This window comes from Ictidomys tridecemlineatus, chromosome 8, assembly GCF_052094955.1.
Source record: "Ictidomys tridecemlineatus isolate mIctTri1 chromosome 8, mIctTri1.hap1, whole genome shotgun sequence".
Classification (NCBI taxonomy): Eukaryota; Metazoa; Chordata; class Mammalia; order Rodentia; family Sciuridae; genus Ictidomys; species Ictidomys tridecemlineatus.
In genome coordinates, this window is record NC_135484.1 from 54,940,205 (window position 1) to 54,958,009 (window position 17,805).

Sequence of the window (17,805 nt, forward strand, 5' to 3'; positions counted from 1 at the left end):
CTGACACATCAAATCTTCCATTTATATAAGCTTAAACCACACAATAAAACCAGAGTTATTGGGGCTGGGGTTGTGGCTCAGTAGTGGAGCACTTGCCTTGCACGTGTGAGACCCTAGGTTCGATCCTCAACACCACATAAAAATAAATAAACAAAATAAAGATATTGTGCCCATGTAGAACTAAAAAAATATTTTTAAAAAATAATTTTAAAAAAGAGTTACTGACTAGACTGGTCCATTATACACAAGTCAGAAGTCAAAAGTAGAAACTTCCTATTACTTTAAGGAAATACTTGAGATCAATAAACTCAAGAAGAGAAAATGTTTACTTTGGCTCACAATTTGTAAGGTTTCAGTCCTTGACTGATTGACCCCATTTCTTTGGGTCTGTGGTGGCAGAGTACCTCATGGCAGGAATATACCTCTGAGGGGGTCTAGTTACACCATGGCAACAAAGCAAAAGAGAAAAAAAGAAAAGTCTAGGATATCCCCCTTTTAGGGGACAAGGCTTTAACACATGGGCCTTTGGGGGACATTCTAGATTCAAACTATAATAATGATCAAAGGTTACTTGTGATTGGATGGAAGTTCACTAACCAATATAAGATAAGCCCTAGGGATGCTACAGAGTAGGAAAGGGGAATAAAAGAAATGTACTTCCGGGGCTGGGGATGTGGCTCAAGCGGTAGCGCGCTCACCTGGCATGCGTGCAGCCCGGGTTTGATCCTCAGCACCACATACCAACAAAGATGTTGTGTTCACCGAGAACTAAAAAATAAATATTAAAAAAAAAAAATTCTCTCTCTCTCTCTCCTCTCTCCTCTTTTTTTTTAAAAAAAAAAAAAAAAAAACAAGAAATGTTCTTCCAGGGGCCAGGGTTGTAGCTCAGTGGTAGAGCACCTGTCTAGCATGTGTGAGGAAATGGATTCGATCATCAGCACCAGGTAAAAACAAATAAACAAAATAAAGGTGTTATGTCCATCTACAACTTAAAAATAAAAAAAGAATTAAAAGAAATGTATTTCCAAAACGGACAAGAAATAGAACATGATACAGAATTCTTAAAAGCAATTGAATTCTCATATACCAAAAAATTTCAAGTAAGTAAAACATGTTTTTTCTTGGCTATGTCATTATTACCAAGTTTTTATTTTGTTTGGAAGACTCCCTGTATTCCATATGATATGTAAAACATGAGAAATCTATGTTAAGTTCTTTTCTTACTTATAAACAAACTTATGAAAGTATAAGAAAACAAAGGTTCATCATCAAAAAGGATAATTCATCATTATATCCTATAATCATTGTGCTGGACTGGTCAATCATGGTGTTTGCCACATTCCCAGTCTACTCCTGAGGGAAACTTCCAAGCTCATAGGAAAAGCCCTGAATGGTATGTAAGAAAGGTCAAATCTTTCTTTTTTCCCCCCCAGCAGTACTGGAAATTGAACCCAGAGTTGCTCTACGACACTACATCCTGAGCTCTTTTTATTTGTTATTTTGAGTCAGAATCTCACTAAATTGTCAACACTGGCCTCAAACTTGCAATTCCCCTGGCTCAGTCTCCTGAGGAGCTGGAATTATAGCCAGGAAAGACCTAAAAAAAAAAAAAATGGCAAAAGCAGCTCTAAAACCAAAGTAGAACTGAACAGAATCATCAAGGTAGAAAGTTTTTAGCTGGGTTAGTAATGCTATGATATTTCCCTCATGCCAAGCGTGGGAGGTTCACAAATGAAATATCCAAAGAGATTAGGGTTGAGTACAAAATGAGGTGGGCATCCCCCCTCAACAGATGATGTTTGCTTAGGTGAGGAAATCTACAGACAGCTACCAAAGCACAGTGTGGAAGAGTTCACGAAAGAACTTGACATGTGTCTTCAGAATATGTACAGGACAAGGACAACCTGGTACCTGCTTCTTGCCTGTAGTCCAAAGGCAGAAGGGTAAATAAAGCTCTCTATGCAATAGGGGTTGGAGAAACAAGATGATATGCTTCTTGTGACCTAAGTGGACACCATTAAAGGTGATCCAGTGAGAGCTATCCTAACAAGACCCTACCCAAGAAGGTTAAGTACAAGGGGAAAAGGTCCCAGTAGAATACAAAGATTTGAGGTGTTTCCCCAGAGCCATAAGAGCTCAAAGAATATAGCAGTATGGAGGTAATCCAGGACCAATGAGCTCTTTCAAAAAGAGCTAGCAAGTCAGCATCTATCAACCAAAGGCCCCAACAACTGATGGGCAACTAAGATGGTTATTTCCCTCTATCTTTCATCCCTCTCATTCTGACTCTAGAGAAAGGAGGAGGAAAGGGGAAAAAACAAATCACTCCCCCTTCTCCATTGCTGATCCCAGGTGAGGCCTGAACTAAAGAAAAGGGAAAGATTGGAATTATATAGAAGTTTTCCTTTAGATTGGACTGCACTTTTTAACAATCTAATTAGAAAGCTGTTTAAATCCCTAAAGGCAAAAAGACAGCTACAGGACATCAAGAGGTCAGGGATCTAATAGAGCTTATTTAAAGGATCTGTAGGAAATTCTCAAGCTGTTTCATTATGCCTCATTGCACTGAATCCATTTTATAAAATACTTACACTTGAAACTGTTCCATCTTTAGTGTTACATAAACCTCACCTTTGAAAAAAGACTTTCTGCCTCTATGCTGTATCCTCTAAGGTCCTCATGTAATTTCTGCAAACATTGTATCACTCTTCTTTGATGTTCATCATCCTTTAGCTCATGAGCTTTGATCAGAAAGTCATAGTGATCCAGAGGTCCATGACAAACAGCCAAAGCTTTCAAATAGGCCTTGGAAGCAGCAGCAGTTGGGGTCACACTCTCAGGCGGCTGTACCATATACGCTATAAACAAAAACATATGTAAAATTTTAGACTTTCTTAAATGAGGATATTTCATACAGCGCTCTCTCTCTCTCTCTCTCTCTCCCTCCATATATATATATATATATATATATATATATATATATATATATATATCTCACATTAAAACTTTTAAATATATATATATCACATTAAAACTTTTAAGTAGTTAAACTATATCTAAAGGCAGGCACAGTGTACATAATCCCAACTTCTTAGGAGGCTGAGACAGGAGAATCACAAGTTCAAGGCCAGCCTCAACAATTTAACAAGGCCTGTCTCAAGTGAAAAATAAAAAGGGCTGGGGATATAGCTCAGTGGTAAAGCGCCCCCAGGTTCAATCCTCAATACCAAAAAAATTCTGTATCGGGGCTGGGGATGTGGCTCAAGCGGTAGCGCGCTCGCCTAGCATGCGTGCGGCCCGGGTTCGATCCTCAGCACCACATACCAACAAAGATGTTGTGTCCGCCGAGAACTAAGAAAAAATAAATAAATGTTAAAATTCTCTCTCTCTCTCTGTCCCCCCCCACCTCTCACTCTCTCTTTAAAAAAAAAAAAAAAAAAAAAAAAAAAAAAATTCTGTATCTATTTGAGCAGTTTTTATAATTGCCATTTTGATTAAAATAACACAAAATAAATTTTAAAAAATAAGTACTTACAATTGCTCATTTTTGAAAAAAAATACATTCAAAAACCATAAACTATACTTGTAACTACTTTTCTAGAAAACCTGATCTGCTATAGGGCCTCTACTTTGCCTGTGTGCTATTAAACCAGCCACCTAAATTCCAGAGCTCTTCCCTAGAAGCAGGTGGTACTCTTTTTGAGCTAGGCCTAGTTACTTCTGGTGCTTAAGCACCACAAAGAAACTTGGAGATGAGTCTCAAAGGGTTTTCTACAGCCCCATTATTCTCTGTTCAAAACAACACAACACTCAGATGTTATATTGATTTCAGCCCTTATGAGATTTCTTCCCCTTTCCATAACCTTTACAGAAGGAAACAGAAGTTACACACAAGACAGGCTTCAAAGCAGGGTAGTAGTCTGATCCTTTCTTTAATCTTCTCCTGGGTAAGAAAACAACCAGTTGAGGTCAAATTCAATCATAATTTCACTCCTTATCTGGGGCAGGTTTAGTGGCTAAGGTAGCTCCCTTTCTATTTTTAATTAATTCATTTATTTAGTTGGTGCTGGAGATGACCAAGGGCCTCTCACACATGTTAAGACTGCACACTTGTACCATTCAGCTATGCTTCCAGCACCCAGCTGTGTAGACACATAGAAGGAAAACAGGCAGACAGACATATTACTGGGAACTGAATCCAGAGGTTCTTTACCACTGACCTTAGCTAATGTAGAGTGCTGAAAGCCTATAGAGAACGTAAGGATCTCTGAAACACTGGTCCTCAGAAGATCTACAATGAGACTTGGTTCAATATTGAAGCTGGAGGCCCAAGATGAATGCCCTAAAGATTCCCAGCTATCCAGGCACAGGCCTATAATCCCAGAGGCTCAGGAGGCTGAGGTAGGAAGATTGTGAGTTCAAAGCCAGACTCAGCAAAAGCAAAGCGCTAAGCAACTCAGTGAGACCCCATGTCTAAATAAAACACAAAATAGGGCTGGGGATGTGGCTCAGTGGTCAAGTGTCCCAGAGTTCAATCCCTGGTACCCACCCCCAAAAAAAGATTCCCAGCTATTTGAGGTATTTGCCAGTGTGGCCTAATACATTTGGTTCTTGACACAGAGCTCCTAAAACCATCCCTAGGAATTTCCTGAATGAGAGCAGTGTCTTTTATTATTCAAAATGAGCCCCTTTCTCTCACACTTAGATTTAGGATAATGAGGTATCTTAGGGTAGAGCTCCTAGATAACTTCCAGACAGACAGGGTAGCCAGAAAGATTTCATTAGGACATTCAATGCCACACATAGGACTCTGGGGAGGGGAGTGACGACTGGAGACTAAACTCCATAAACATGGAGATTTGAACAACTTCTGAATACATCTAGAAACTGACAAGGTAGGGTGCCCTGCCCCTCCCCCATACCTTGCTTTATGCATCGCTTCCATTTGGCTGTTCCTGGGTTGATTTTTATAATAAACCCCTGTTCTCCTGAGTTCTGTGAGAACTATTTTCTAACAAAAATAAGGAATCTCTGAATCTGTAGTTGGGATATGTACGGATAGTCTAGGAACCCCATTTGCACTCGCATCTAAAGTGTGAACATTTTGTAAGACTTACCCCTCTTACTTGTGGGAACTGCTGTTCATTCCAAGTAGATAGTATCAGAACTGAACAGAATTCTTGGACACCCACTCACAACCAGAGAAAATGCTCTTTTCACCCTCTTCTTTAATTTTCTGGAACCAATTAAGTGAGAAACCTAAGAGTAATGCTAATTTCTTTCCCTCCATGCTATAACTCCATCCCCTGCCCCTCAACCAGGTTTTCAGCCAAACTCCAGTATTGCTCAGTTCTACATTCATCCCTCCTTCCCTTCCTCATGCTATACCATCCCCAGGTTGGGCTCTCATGACTGTCTCTCTCTTGGCCTGTCATAATAGCCTCTCTGCCTCGGATGGCCTCCACTGACCCAAATTTAGCATTATCAAGATCCCTAAAATATCTTCCACCAATCTAAATGTGACTTCATGAAAATTTTCCTTGTATCAAGACAAAATTACAACAAATTTAGTTTAAGTGTTAGGTAGTAGCTAGCAATGAGTAGTGAAATGCATGACACGGTCACAAATGTTCTTTAAATTACTTTAGGGTCCTTCTTTAAACTACTTCCAGAGTAGAAAAGAAAGCAAAGGGTGATAGTTAAATTGTAGAAAATAAACAGAAGTAAAAGAAGTTAGTTGGAAATATGTCAAGAGAAAAGGATTAATGAGACTAACTCCGGACAGGGTCCATGGATATTGACATAAAGCTAGGAATTATGGCGACACGTGTCGCCAATTGTCTGGGAAGGAAGATTTCTTTAGTAGCACAGGCTCACTAAAGTACCTTCTGACCAGCTATTGACCCCAGTGCCTACATTAACATGGGATTGACTTGTAGATGAAGCCCCCCTAAATAGGATGGCCACCAATGCAGTTCCAGAGAGGACCAACTAAGCTTAAAACCTCCACCTGAAGTGATGAAGGAGTTGAACACCTAACTGGCAAAGAGTATATAGAAGGTGGTCCCCAGTTCTTCTGGTAAACATCAAACAGTAATAAAATTGGGGGCAGTACTGTCTCTTTTGTTGTTCTCTGCTTGGAGACAGTCCACTCTCTCCCTTTAGAGTGCTTTTTGCTTAAGCCTCACTTTTATTTTTGCCTCACTTTCATTTCTAATAAAGTTCTCTTGCGTGACTTTTGGTGTCTGACTTTAAATCTTCTTTCATCGGAACATAAAAACCAAGGTTTGGAGTTTTAGCTCCCTGCTTTCCTGTGACATAAGGACCTTAATTGGCCAAGTGCAGTGACATCTATAATCCCAGCAACTAGGGAGATTGAGTCAGGAGGATTGCAAGTTCAAAGCCAACCTCAGCAATTTATAGGAACCTTGAGGAACTTAGCAAAGACCCTGTCTCAAAATAAAAAGACTGGGGATGTAGCTCAGTCATAAAGCACCCCTGGGTTCAATCCCCAGTAACCCCCCCAAAAAAAAGGAAAATTCAGAAGAGAGGTACACAAAGTCCCACCCACTTCACATCTCCCTCATGTGTATACCCATACCACTACCATTTCCCAAGAGCCCCTAAGGCCACTCTCCCACCTTTTAAGATCACATTAAGTACAAACACTGCAGAAAAGGGTTAACACAGCAGGCCTGAGACTGCTGTTCAAAGACCTATTCACAATATTGGCCCTTGGATATTACTTGAATTCCAAGAAAGTTCTCACTGTTCCCAGAAATGGTAAAAGTGATTCACCATGCCTAAGTTTTTATAGTTTATGCTGAACACCTAGTTTCCTTCTATCCTTATGGAATTTTGACACATGCTAAGCAGAGGTACCTATGTGATCATGCCCCAATAAAAAACAGTATCTGTAATGACCTTCCCTGGAATACAACATTTCTTTCCTGCTGACACCATTTGTTGTTGGAGGTGGTAAGCATGTTCCATGTAATTCAACTGGAAGAGGATTTTTAGAAGCTTGTTGCCTGACATCCTTCAGCCTTTGCTACATGTACCTTTCCCTTAGCTCACTGTGCTTCCTATGCTGTTGCTACACTAAATAAGTTATAGCCATGAGGTATGACTGCATCTTGTGAGTCCTCCTAGAGAACCATCAAACCTGGCAGTGATCCCATGACACAGAGTATTTTCATTCTGGAGTTCAAGGAATCCATAAAACAGGCTCAACTTAAATTCAAGATTATTCTCTTTCTGCTTTCCAAAATGCACTTATGATGCAAGAAGTGACTGAGTACCTACCACATATAATGGAGAATATCAAAATTGTTTGTTTTTTTTTAAGTGAGGGTAGAATTACAAAACTTTGGAAAAACAATATATTAAGATTCTGGCTGAACTGGGCATGGTGGCACACGCCTGTTATCTCAGCAGCTTGGGGGGCTGAGGCAGAAAGAAGGATCGTAAGTTCAAAGCCAGACTCAGCAATTTAGAGAGAGGCCCTGAACAACTTAGTGAAACCCTGTCTCAAAATAAAAAATAAAAAAACTGGCTGGGGATGTGGCTCAGTGGTTAAGTGCCCAGTTTCAATCCCTGGTACCAAAAAAAAAAAAAAAAAGACTCTGGCTGGCTGGACATGTGGCACACACCTCTAATTCTAGCTCCTTAGAAGGCTGAGGCAAGAAGATACAAGCGCAGGCCAGCCTGTGCAATTTAGTGACATGCTATCTCAAAATAAAAACTTAAACAGTGAGGGATATAGCTCAATGGTAAAACAACCCTGGGTTCAATTCCCAGCACCATGAAAAAAAGAAAAAAGAATCTTTCTATATATGATACACACACATATATTTATACATATTTTGGGGGTAGGGCTGGGCATGGTGGCACACAGCTGTAATCCCAGCTGCTGAGGAGGCTAAGGCAGGAGAATTGCAAGTTTGAGGCCAGCCTGGACAATTTAGCAAGACCCTATTTCAAGATAAAATTTTTTTAAAAGGGTTAGGGATATAGCTCTGTGGTAGAGCACTTGCCTAGCAAGTATGAAGACCTGGGCATCCCTACTAAAACATACACATACACACACACAAGTATTTTTAGGGGCTGCAAGTATGGCTCAGTGGTAGAGCATGTGCTTGTAACAAAGACTTAGACTCTTCATTTTGCCTGCAAATGTTTGATGGGTGGCTAAAAGCATAATTAAAGACTTGCGGTCTGGGGACATGGCTCAAGCGGTAGTGCGCTCGCCTGGCATGCGTGCGGACTGGGTTCGATCCTCAGCACCACATACAAACAAAGATGTTGTGTCCGCCAAAAACTAAAAAAAATAAATAAATAAATTCTCTCTCTCTCTCTCTCTCTCTCTCTCTCTCTCTCTCTCTTTAAAAAAAAAAAAAAAGACTTGCCATCTCTGCCTCCATTTTGTATCCATCTTCTTTGTCACCTTGAATTCCAGAAACAAATTCTGATCCAATAAATATCTTGTGATTAATCAAAGCTACCCCTCAACCCAGGCAACTTTGTTGGGACAAGGCCCTGCAAGACCAATCCTATGATAGTCATGGACAGACCACTTGCCTTGGCAACTGTGAAAAGCCTCCAGCTGTGTAAACCCCCTAACCCTCAAATTCATTCCCCTTTCTATAAAACCTCAAAATCATTGTCAGTCCCTTGAAGACATAGGTCTCCTTGTCCTCCAGATATAGTTACACTATTTAAAGTTCCTTTCATGCTTTTCTACTATTATTATTTCTGTTTGGTTTCTGGGGCATGTGGTCAGACAGAATTTATTGGATCCCCAGAGTCAGCCCTCTGGCCTAGTACTCTGGTAACATGTTTAGCATGTGTAATGCCCTGAGTTTGAGGAAGTAGTTTAGGGATGTCAAAATGGCAGAGGCAGATACAACAAAAATCAATAAACAGATTCAATTCAATCCCCATCAAAACACCAATGAGGGCTGGGGTTGTAGCTCAGTGGTAAAGCACTTGCCTAGAATGGGTGACACTGGGTTCAATTCTCAGCAACACACAAAAATAAATAAATAAAATAAAGATATTCTGTCCACCTACAACTACAAAATATTTTAAAAAATGACATTCTTTGCAAAACTAGAAAAACAGTCTTAAAAATTCATTTGTAAGAATAAAAGACCCAGAATAGCCAAAGCAATTCTAAGCCAAAAAAGCAATGCTGGAGGCATCACAATATCTGTCTTCAAAGTTATACTGTAGAGCTATAGCAACAAAAACTGCATGGTACTGGCATAAAAGCAGACATATAGACCAATGGAACAGAAAAGACACAGAGGCAAAGCTCCACAGATACAATCATCTGATCCTTCACAAAGTACCAAAAACGTAACCAATGGGAACAAATAGGGCGAGATACTCAGAAAAGTCTGTAGGGAGGAGGAGGAGGCACAGCTGAACATATAAGACAAAACTTGCCCAGATATCAGGGCCTTGAGCCACTTTCTCTCACTTGGCTCATTCTGCTCTACTTTACCAAGTATACCTTCATCAATAAATCTATGCTCTTCCTATAACTTGTATATGTCTTACTCAATTTACTGTTAGGGACACCAAAAACCAGGACCCCAACTGGGCACCCAACTGATATCATCTTCAATCTCAAGCACCAGAAAAATAAAATAATAAAATATCCATTTTTAAATGTCAGAAAAAAAACCACTAGGTTAAGTTATATTAAATGACATATATTCTATTATTTACCTTTGTATTCTGTTTCTATTATAGAATATATGCTCTTAAATGTAAGGAATTTTTGTCTATAGTGTTTTCTGCAATAAGTGGCACCTGGTACGTAGTAGATTCTTATTATTATTAATGTTATTATTATGGGGTTTTTTTTCTCAGTGCTGAGGATTGAACCCAGGGCCTCAAACACACTAGGTAAGCACTCTACCACTGAACTACACTCCCCCCCTTTTAAGATTTTTATTTTGAGAAAGTGTCTCACTAAATTACCCAGGCAGCTCTCCTCCTCAACCTCCAGAATTACTGGGGTTACAGGCATGTACTAATACATCCAACTTTTACCATCTTTAAAACACACCACATACACACACACACGTAATCAATCAATCAGTCAATGAGAACAAAATCTCCTGGACCCCAAAGTTATGGGATATATGCCCTCCCTCCTTCTCTTACAGCCAAATCACTTGAACTTGAGCCATCTTCACTATCTGTGGCTACTCTCACATCCTGTTCACTTTCCAACCCACTGTGATCAGACTTCTACTGAGAAGGCTTCTGCCAAGATCACCTAAAATCCACTGTTGCCAAATTTAGCAGCTACTCTTCAGTTTTAATATCCCTGTTTACAACTATAAAATATTTAATTTTAAAAAGTTATTCATAGGAAATATCAGGGCTATGGACAAAGCATGTTGTTTCTCTTGATATCTCTCTGCCTTTGGAGAGCTTAAAGACCTTCCCTTCTACTTTTATTTTAATTAGCTGAACATCTTCTGTTTCTTTTATATACCTCTCATTTTTAGAAAAGAAAATCAAGGTGCACCAAAGATGAAGCATTTATTCAGCTAGTCAGCAGAAATAAAAGAGAATTGGGCAAAATACTCAGACTGAGAGATTGGCCAGCTTAGCCCTGGATAGCAGCTGTATAAATTGAAATACAAAAGACTTCTCAAAAGCTGCACTAAATTAAATCTGTTACTACATCAGTGTACACAAATTATGTGATGCTGCTGCCATATTATTTTGATTTGTATTAATTTGTCTTATTGTACTCCAAATGGACAGTGGGAGAATGCCATTCTGAAGTTCCACACACAAATCTACAAACAAAAATGAAAGATTTTAGAAGCCTCAAAAGTTTGTGCTATTCCATTACCTCAATTTTGTGCCTTACACTTCACTACTTTCTCCAAGTTTCAGAAAGACTCTTCTACACTCCACAGACCACTTACTGTAAGATTTAGTCAAATTGGTCACAATGGCCTATGCCTGTAATTCCAGTGAATCAGGAGGCTGAGGCAGAAGGACTGCAAGTTCGAGAACAGCCTCAGCAGTTTAGCGAGGCCCTATACAACTTAGCGAGATCCTGCCTTTAAATAAAGTATAAAAAAGGACTGGGACGTGACTCAGTGGTTAAGTACCCCTGGGTTCAATCCCTAGTACCAGAAAAAATACTTAAAAGTTTCTGGGCTGGGGATATAGCTCTGTGGTAGAGCGCCGGCCTAGTATTACAAGGCCCTGGAAAGAAAGTGCTGTTTGTGTGCTGGCTAAATACTAGGCACTTACTAATGCTACGTTTTTGTTTTTTTTTTTACCTTACAGAATTGTTACACATGAAATTCATTAAAACAATTTTTTTCTTCTTCTGGGATGAAACCTGGGGTCTTGTGCATGCTAAGTACATGCTTTATCACAGAGCCACATCCCCAGTCTTGGATTTTCAAAGGAATTCTTGTTTTAAAAAGAAAAGCTTAGTCAGGCACAGTGGCGCATGCCTATAATCCCAGCAGTTTGGAAGACTGAGACAAGAGGATCGCAAGTTCAAAGCCAGCCTCAGCAACTTAGTGAAGTCCTAAGCAACTGAGTGAGACCCTGTCTCAAAACAAAATATATAAAGGGACTAGCGATGTGGCTCAGTGATTAAGCACCCCTGAGTTCAATCCCTGTTACAAAAAAAAACCATATAAAACGGAACTTTTTCTCTCCAATAATTTGACTTTGGGCTGGTGGATTTGGAAGTATGCCATGTAGTAGCAGTGGCAGTTGACCCTTGAGTGTGCAGGCAGGCAGAGCCAGTTGCTACAGGAGGCTTGAGTACGGCAGATATGAAGGCCTGAGAGATTTCTGTTTGATTTTCTGTTGCTTGGCTATGACAAATGTTAGCACAACCTTCCTTTGTCTGTAGTATTCTGTTTTTTGTGGGGTTTTTTGTTGTTGTTGTTTTGTTTTGTTTTTTAATATTTCTTAGTTTTTAGGTGGACACAATATCTTTATTTTATTTTTATGCGGTGTTGAGGATCAAACCCAGTGCCTCATGCATGCTAGGTGAACACTCTTATCACTGAGCCACAACCCAAGTCTGTTTTTTTTTTTAATATTTTTTAGTAGTAGATGAACATATTACCTTTATTTATTTTATGTGTTTCTGAGCCACATCCTTTAGCCCTTTTTTGTATTTTATTTAGAAACAGGGTCTCACTGAGTTACTAAGTGCCTTGCTATTGCTGAGGCTGATTTTGAACTCACGAACCTCCTACCTCAGCCCTCCAGCCCCCAGCCACTGGGATTACAGGTATGCACTACCGTGCCCAGCTTTATATGTCTTAATAAACCTTATTTTTCATACAGCTGGCTTCTAAGAATTGTGACAATAATAAGATTTATATACGCTTTTTTAAGCTTCAAGTACAAAATACTAATTTAGTTGTCACTAAAAGAAGAGATAAATGACCTAGTCCTCCAATCTGAAGATGACACCAAGTTAGGAGACAAATGAGCGCTGGATGACAATCACAATTCAAGAAAATATTGTTATGTTGCAATAGTTGGATAAACCTACCAACACAAAACTTAACTAAGGTATATTTAGGTTCAAAATTTTAATTACCTTAGAAAGAATCAAAAAACTATTGAATAGAACAATTCAGTTAAGTAAAAATAGTTCAAAGCTCTAGGCTAAAAAAAATATAAATACAATCAGTATTGAGCTAGAGGAGGGCTGTCACTGCACTTGGAACACTGCACTTGGGAATACCACCCACAGACTGGAGAAAGTATTTGCAAATCACGATGCTCGGGGAAGAATCAAACAAGAAGATAACAATTCTAACAGAGAGCGGTGTGCAGCAAGGAAAGGGGGAGATGCTATGATATAACAGAGCCAAAGCTAGAGAACTGAGGTTAAAGAATTTAGGAAGGATGCTCAGAGGAAATGATGTTTCAGTTGAAATCAGGACAAAAAGAGGCTTAAGGCAGTGGCTGATGCTTTAATCCCACAAATTCTAAAACAGCCTTGGCAACTCAGTCAGACATTATCTCAAAATAAAAAATAAAAAGGGCTAAGGAGACTACCATTGTCCTAAAGGAACAGTGATTCACTTAGGTCATAGAATGAAAGGAAGCTCTAGAATAAAAGTATTCATGAAAATAAATTCCATTTCAGCTGGGCATGGTGGCACAAGCCTGTAATCCCAGCAGCTCAGGAGGCTGAGACAGGAAAATCGAAAGTTCAAGCCAGCCTCAGCAATGGCGAGGCACTAAGCAACTCAGTGAGACCCTGTCTAAATAAAATACAAAATAGGTCTGGGGATGCGGCTCAGTAGCTGAGTATCCCTGAGTTCAGTCCCCAGTATCATCCCCCACACACCCCGGCAAAAAAAACAAAACAAAACTCCATTACAGTGAGGTCTCAAAATGCTTGGCCATTCATGTAATACATTCTCTTAATCTAGGATACTACATGTGAAAATAAATATAAAATACTGATTGAGCAGGGCACAGAAGCACAGGCCTACAATCCCAGTTCCTTAGAAGGCTGAGGCAACAGGATCCCAAGCTCAAAGCCAGCCAATTTATTCCAGACCCTGTCTCAAAACAAAAAAATAAAAAATAAGAAGGGTTGGGGATGTAGCTCAGTTATAGAGAAATCCTCTGTTCAACCTCCAATGCTGATTTAAAAAAAAAAAAAAAAAAGGTAAAATAGAGTTAATGGTACAACTCAAGAATAGAGTGCTTTCCAGCATGTATGAAGCCTTGCATTCAAACCCCACAACTGCAAAAAAATAAATAAATAAACAAACAAAAAGGTGAATACAACCCACAAATTGGAAAAAGTATTTGCAAATCACGTCTGATAACTTATATCCAGAAATCTTTAAAATGAGCAAAGGATGTGGGGTTTTCCCCCCGCCCCCAATAGTGGGGATTGAACCCAGGGGTATTTTACCACTAAGCTATATCCCTGGACTTTCTTTGTTTTGAGACAGAGTCTTGCAAACTGCCCAGGGTGTTCTCAAACTTTCAATCCTGCCATTGCTAATACATGGCATATATGGTGTGTGCTATCATGTTAGGACTTTAATAGACATGTCTCCAGAAAAAAAAAAAATACCTGAATTGAATGTTCAAAAAGCACATGAAAAGATACTTATTATCATTAGTCATTAGGGAAAGGTAAATCAAAACCTAAATTAGATAACACTTCATACCTATTGGGATGTTGATAATCAAAAAGACAGTTGCTAAATAGAAAGTGTTGGAGTGGATGTGAAGAAATTGGAGCCCTCATATATTGCTGGTGGGAATGAAAAATGGGCCAGATTTGTTTGCTTTCCACAAGAATCGTTCTCTTAAGGTCAAAATTTAGAAGATTTACAGAATCCCTATGAAAGATGGGGTTTCCTGAGTCCTTGGTTCCTCAACTATGACACAAACCTATTGAAAATGCCTCATCCAGCTGGGCCAATCTCTGAACTGTCCCAGGAGACTTGGGGGACAAGGAGAACTGAGGCACACATGAAATTCCTCTGAGCCAGGAGTTTCATGTCTTCTGCCATTATCTATGAAATTGTGACAGGCTAACATGCTGTAGTACAAACAGGATAAAAAGGTAAAATTTCAAAACAAATAACTCAATCAATACATGGACTAAGGAACTGAACAGAAACTTCTCAGAAGAAGATATACAATCACTCAATAAATATATATAAAAAAAGTTCAACATCTCTAGCAATTAGAGAAATGCAAATCAAAACTACTCTAAGATTTCATCTCACTCCAGTCAGAATGGCAATTATTAAGAATATAAACAACAATAAGTGTTGGCGAGGATGTGGGAAAAAGGCATACTCATCATACATTGCTGGTGGGAATGCAAATTGGTGCGGCCAATCTGGAAAGCAGTATGGAGATTCCTTGAAAAACTTGGAATGGAACCACCATTTGACCCAGCTATCCCACTCCTCTGTTTATACCGAAAGGACTTAAAAACAGCATACTACAGGGACACAGCCACATCAATGTTTATAGCAGCACAATTCACAATAGCAAAGTTGTGGAACCAACCTAGATGTCCTTCAATAGATGAATGGATAAAGAAATTGTGGTATATATGCACAATGGAATATTACTCAGCATTAAAGGAGAATAAAATTATGGCATTTGCGGGTAAATGGATGGAGTTGGAGAATATCATGCTAAGTGAAGTAAGCCAATCCCAAAAAACCAAGAGCTGAAAGTTTTCTCTAATAAGTGGATGCTGATCTACAATGGGGGCTCAGGAGGAGCATGGGAAGAATGAACGCACTTTGGATAGGGCAAAGGGGAGGGAGAGGAAAGAAGGGGGTGTGGGGTAGGAAAGATGGTAGAATGAGAGGACATCATTATCCTAGGTACATGTATGAAGACATGAATAGTGTGACTCTACTTGTGTACAGAGAAATAAAAAATTGTTCTCCATTTGTGTACTATGAACTGAAATGCATTCTGCTGTCTTGTATAACAAATTAGAACAAATAAATTAATTAATTTTAAAAAAGGTAAAGTTTCAAACCCTTCCAGTTCTTGACATCAAGAACTATAATTAGCATACAATCACCATGTAACCAAATTTTTAAATATCTTTCATTCCTTTTTTTCATACTGTCAACAAAATTTAGTGCTTTTCACTTAAAATACATTTTGATTTAGAATCTAAACTTTCATGGAAAATAATTTATATTTAGACTTCATAAAATCTATAGTTGAAAAAGTTGTTCCAAGAATACTTAAAAAGTTTTCCACCAGCTATATCAAGTGTCTTTTTAATTTTTCTATTAATTAATGAAAATTAAATGAAATTAAAAATCTAGTTCCCCACATTTCAAGTGCTCAGTGTTTAAATGTGCCTAATGACTATGGTATCAGCTCAGGTCTAGTCAATCTTAAAAAAGAAAAAAACTGGATAACTGATACAAATATGAAGACTTATTAACAAGCTACAAAAGTAGGGTAGTGTAATACTCTCACAAGAATACACCAATAGAACAAAATAGAAGTTCACATGGACTGGGGATATATATAGCCCAGTTGGTAGAGTGCTTGCCTCACATGTACAGGTCCTGGGTTCAATCCCCAGCACCACAAAAAAAAAAAAAAAAAGAGAGAGAGAGAGAAGAAGAAGTAATTCATACATACATGGCAGATGATTTATGTCAAAATAGAAAAGATATTCTATTCAAAAAATACTCCAAGGTAAATGAATATCCATTTGGAAAAAGTGATTCTCGACTCAAACCTAACATGATATACAGAATTTCTGCACCAAACCTATAATGCCAGCAGCATGAGAGGCTGAGGCAGGAGAATTGCAAGTTCACAGTCAGCCTCAGCAGCTTAGCCAGGCCCTAAAGCAAGTTAGTGAGACTCTGTCTCTAAATAAAATATAAAAAAGGACTGGGGAGGGGCTGGGGTTGGGCCTCAGTGGAAGCGCACTTACCCAGCATGTGTGAGGCACTGGGTTCGACTCTCAGCACCACATATAAATAAGTAAGTCTGTCAACAACTAAAAAAAAAAATTGTGATGTGACTCAGTGGTTAAGCATCCCAGGACTAAATCCCTGGTACAAAAAAAAAAAAAAGAAAACTTCATTCCAGGGGAACATTCCTATAGTAATACCAGCTATTCAGGAAGGTGAGGCAGGTCCATTTCAAGTTTGAAGGCAGCCTGGACAACTTACCAAGCCCTTGTCTCAAAATAAAATGTAAGAAAGGGTGGGGGGCTCGGGATGTGGCTCAAGCGGTAGCGCACTCGCCTGGCATGCGTGCGGCCAGGGATTCGATCCTCAGCACCACATTCAAAGATGTTGTGTCTGCCGAAAACTAAAAATAAATAAATAAATAAATATTTTTTAAAAATTAGAGAGAGAGAGAGAAAGGGTGGGGATATAGCTCAAAGGTAGAGCACTTGCCTAGTATGCAATAGACCCTGCATTCAATCCCCAATACGAACCAAAAAAACAGATAATACACCGATGACTTCATGGCCTTGAGGTAAGCAAAGATTTCTTAAATAGAACACACAAAGAGACAGATAAATTAAGATTTTATTACAAACAACAACTTCTGTTCACAAAAAAATTCCAATTAAAAAAAAGAAGGGGAAGCATTGGGATATAGCTCAGTGGCAAAGCAATTGCGTTGCCTTGCCTATGCAAAGCCCTGGGTTCTAACCCCAGTTTCTAAAAAACAAAGCAAAAATAAAAAAAGAAAGAAAGAGGCTGGGGTGTGGTTTATTAGTTAGTACACTTGCTTAGCTTAAGTGAGGCCCTAAATCCAATCTCAGTATCCCAAAAAAAGGGGGGCGGGGGCAAGAAAGAAAAGAAGAAAGAGAAAAAGCAGCAGTATCTTGTGTTTGGTGAATAGATAACACCAGGAAAAATAAGAATGAATGAATGACTGGGAGACAATACCATTGTCACACGGAATTGAGATAAGAGGCCACCCCATAATTTGATGAATCAATCAGTACATGAATGAATAAATGAGAAAATATTAGTCTTGATATGTTTCAAGATCTGTCCTATGGCCAGGCACAGTGCACAGACCTGTAATCCCAGCTACTCAGGAGGCTGAAGCAGGAGGATCTTATGATCAAGGGCAGCCTCATATATTTAGCTGTCCCTGTCTCAAAAAAAACAACTGGGAGTATAGTTCAGTGGTAGAGCACCTCTGGATTCAACTCTCAGTACGAAAAAGAAAATAAATTAATAATAATAATAATAAAAATAATAATAATATCATCTAACATGGAATCAGTAATCAGGA

At 39.0% G+C, this 17,805-nt stretch overlaps 1 protein-coding gene across 5 annotated transcripts in view; it reads right to left on the bottom strand.

Annotated features, from left to right (window-relative positions):
* Window positions 1-17,805, bottom strand: part of Afg1l (AFG1 like ATPase) — a 203,010-nt gene that overhangs the window by 164,433 nt on the left and 20,772 nt on the right. For 2 of the 5 annotated variants that reach the window (XM_005330144.5, XM_040283168.2), the window contains exon 2: window positions 2,632-2,858. The exons of 1 other annotated variant lie outside the window; for it this stretch is intronic. In XM_005330144.5, the coding sequence (XP_005330201.1) occupies window positions 2,632-2,858 (227 nt within the window). Of the gene's footprint in view, window positions 1-2,631; window positions 2,859-17,805 lie in introns of those variants that run through there. 2 more of the 5 variants (XM_040283171.2, XM_040283170.2) reach the window with 2 other exon arrangements.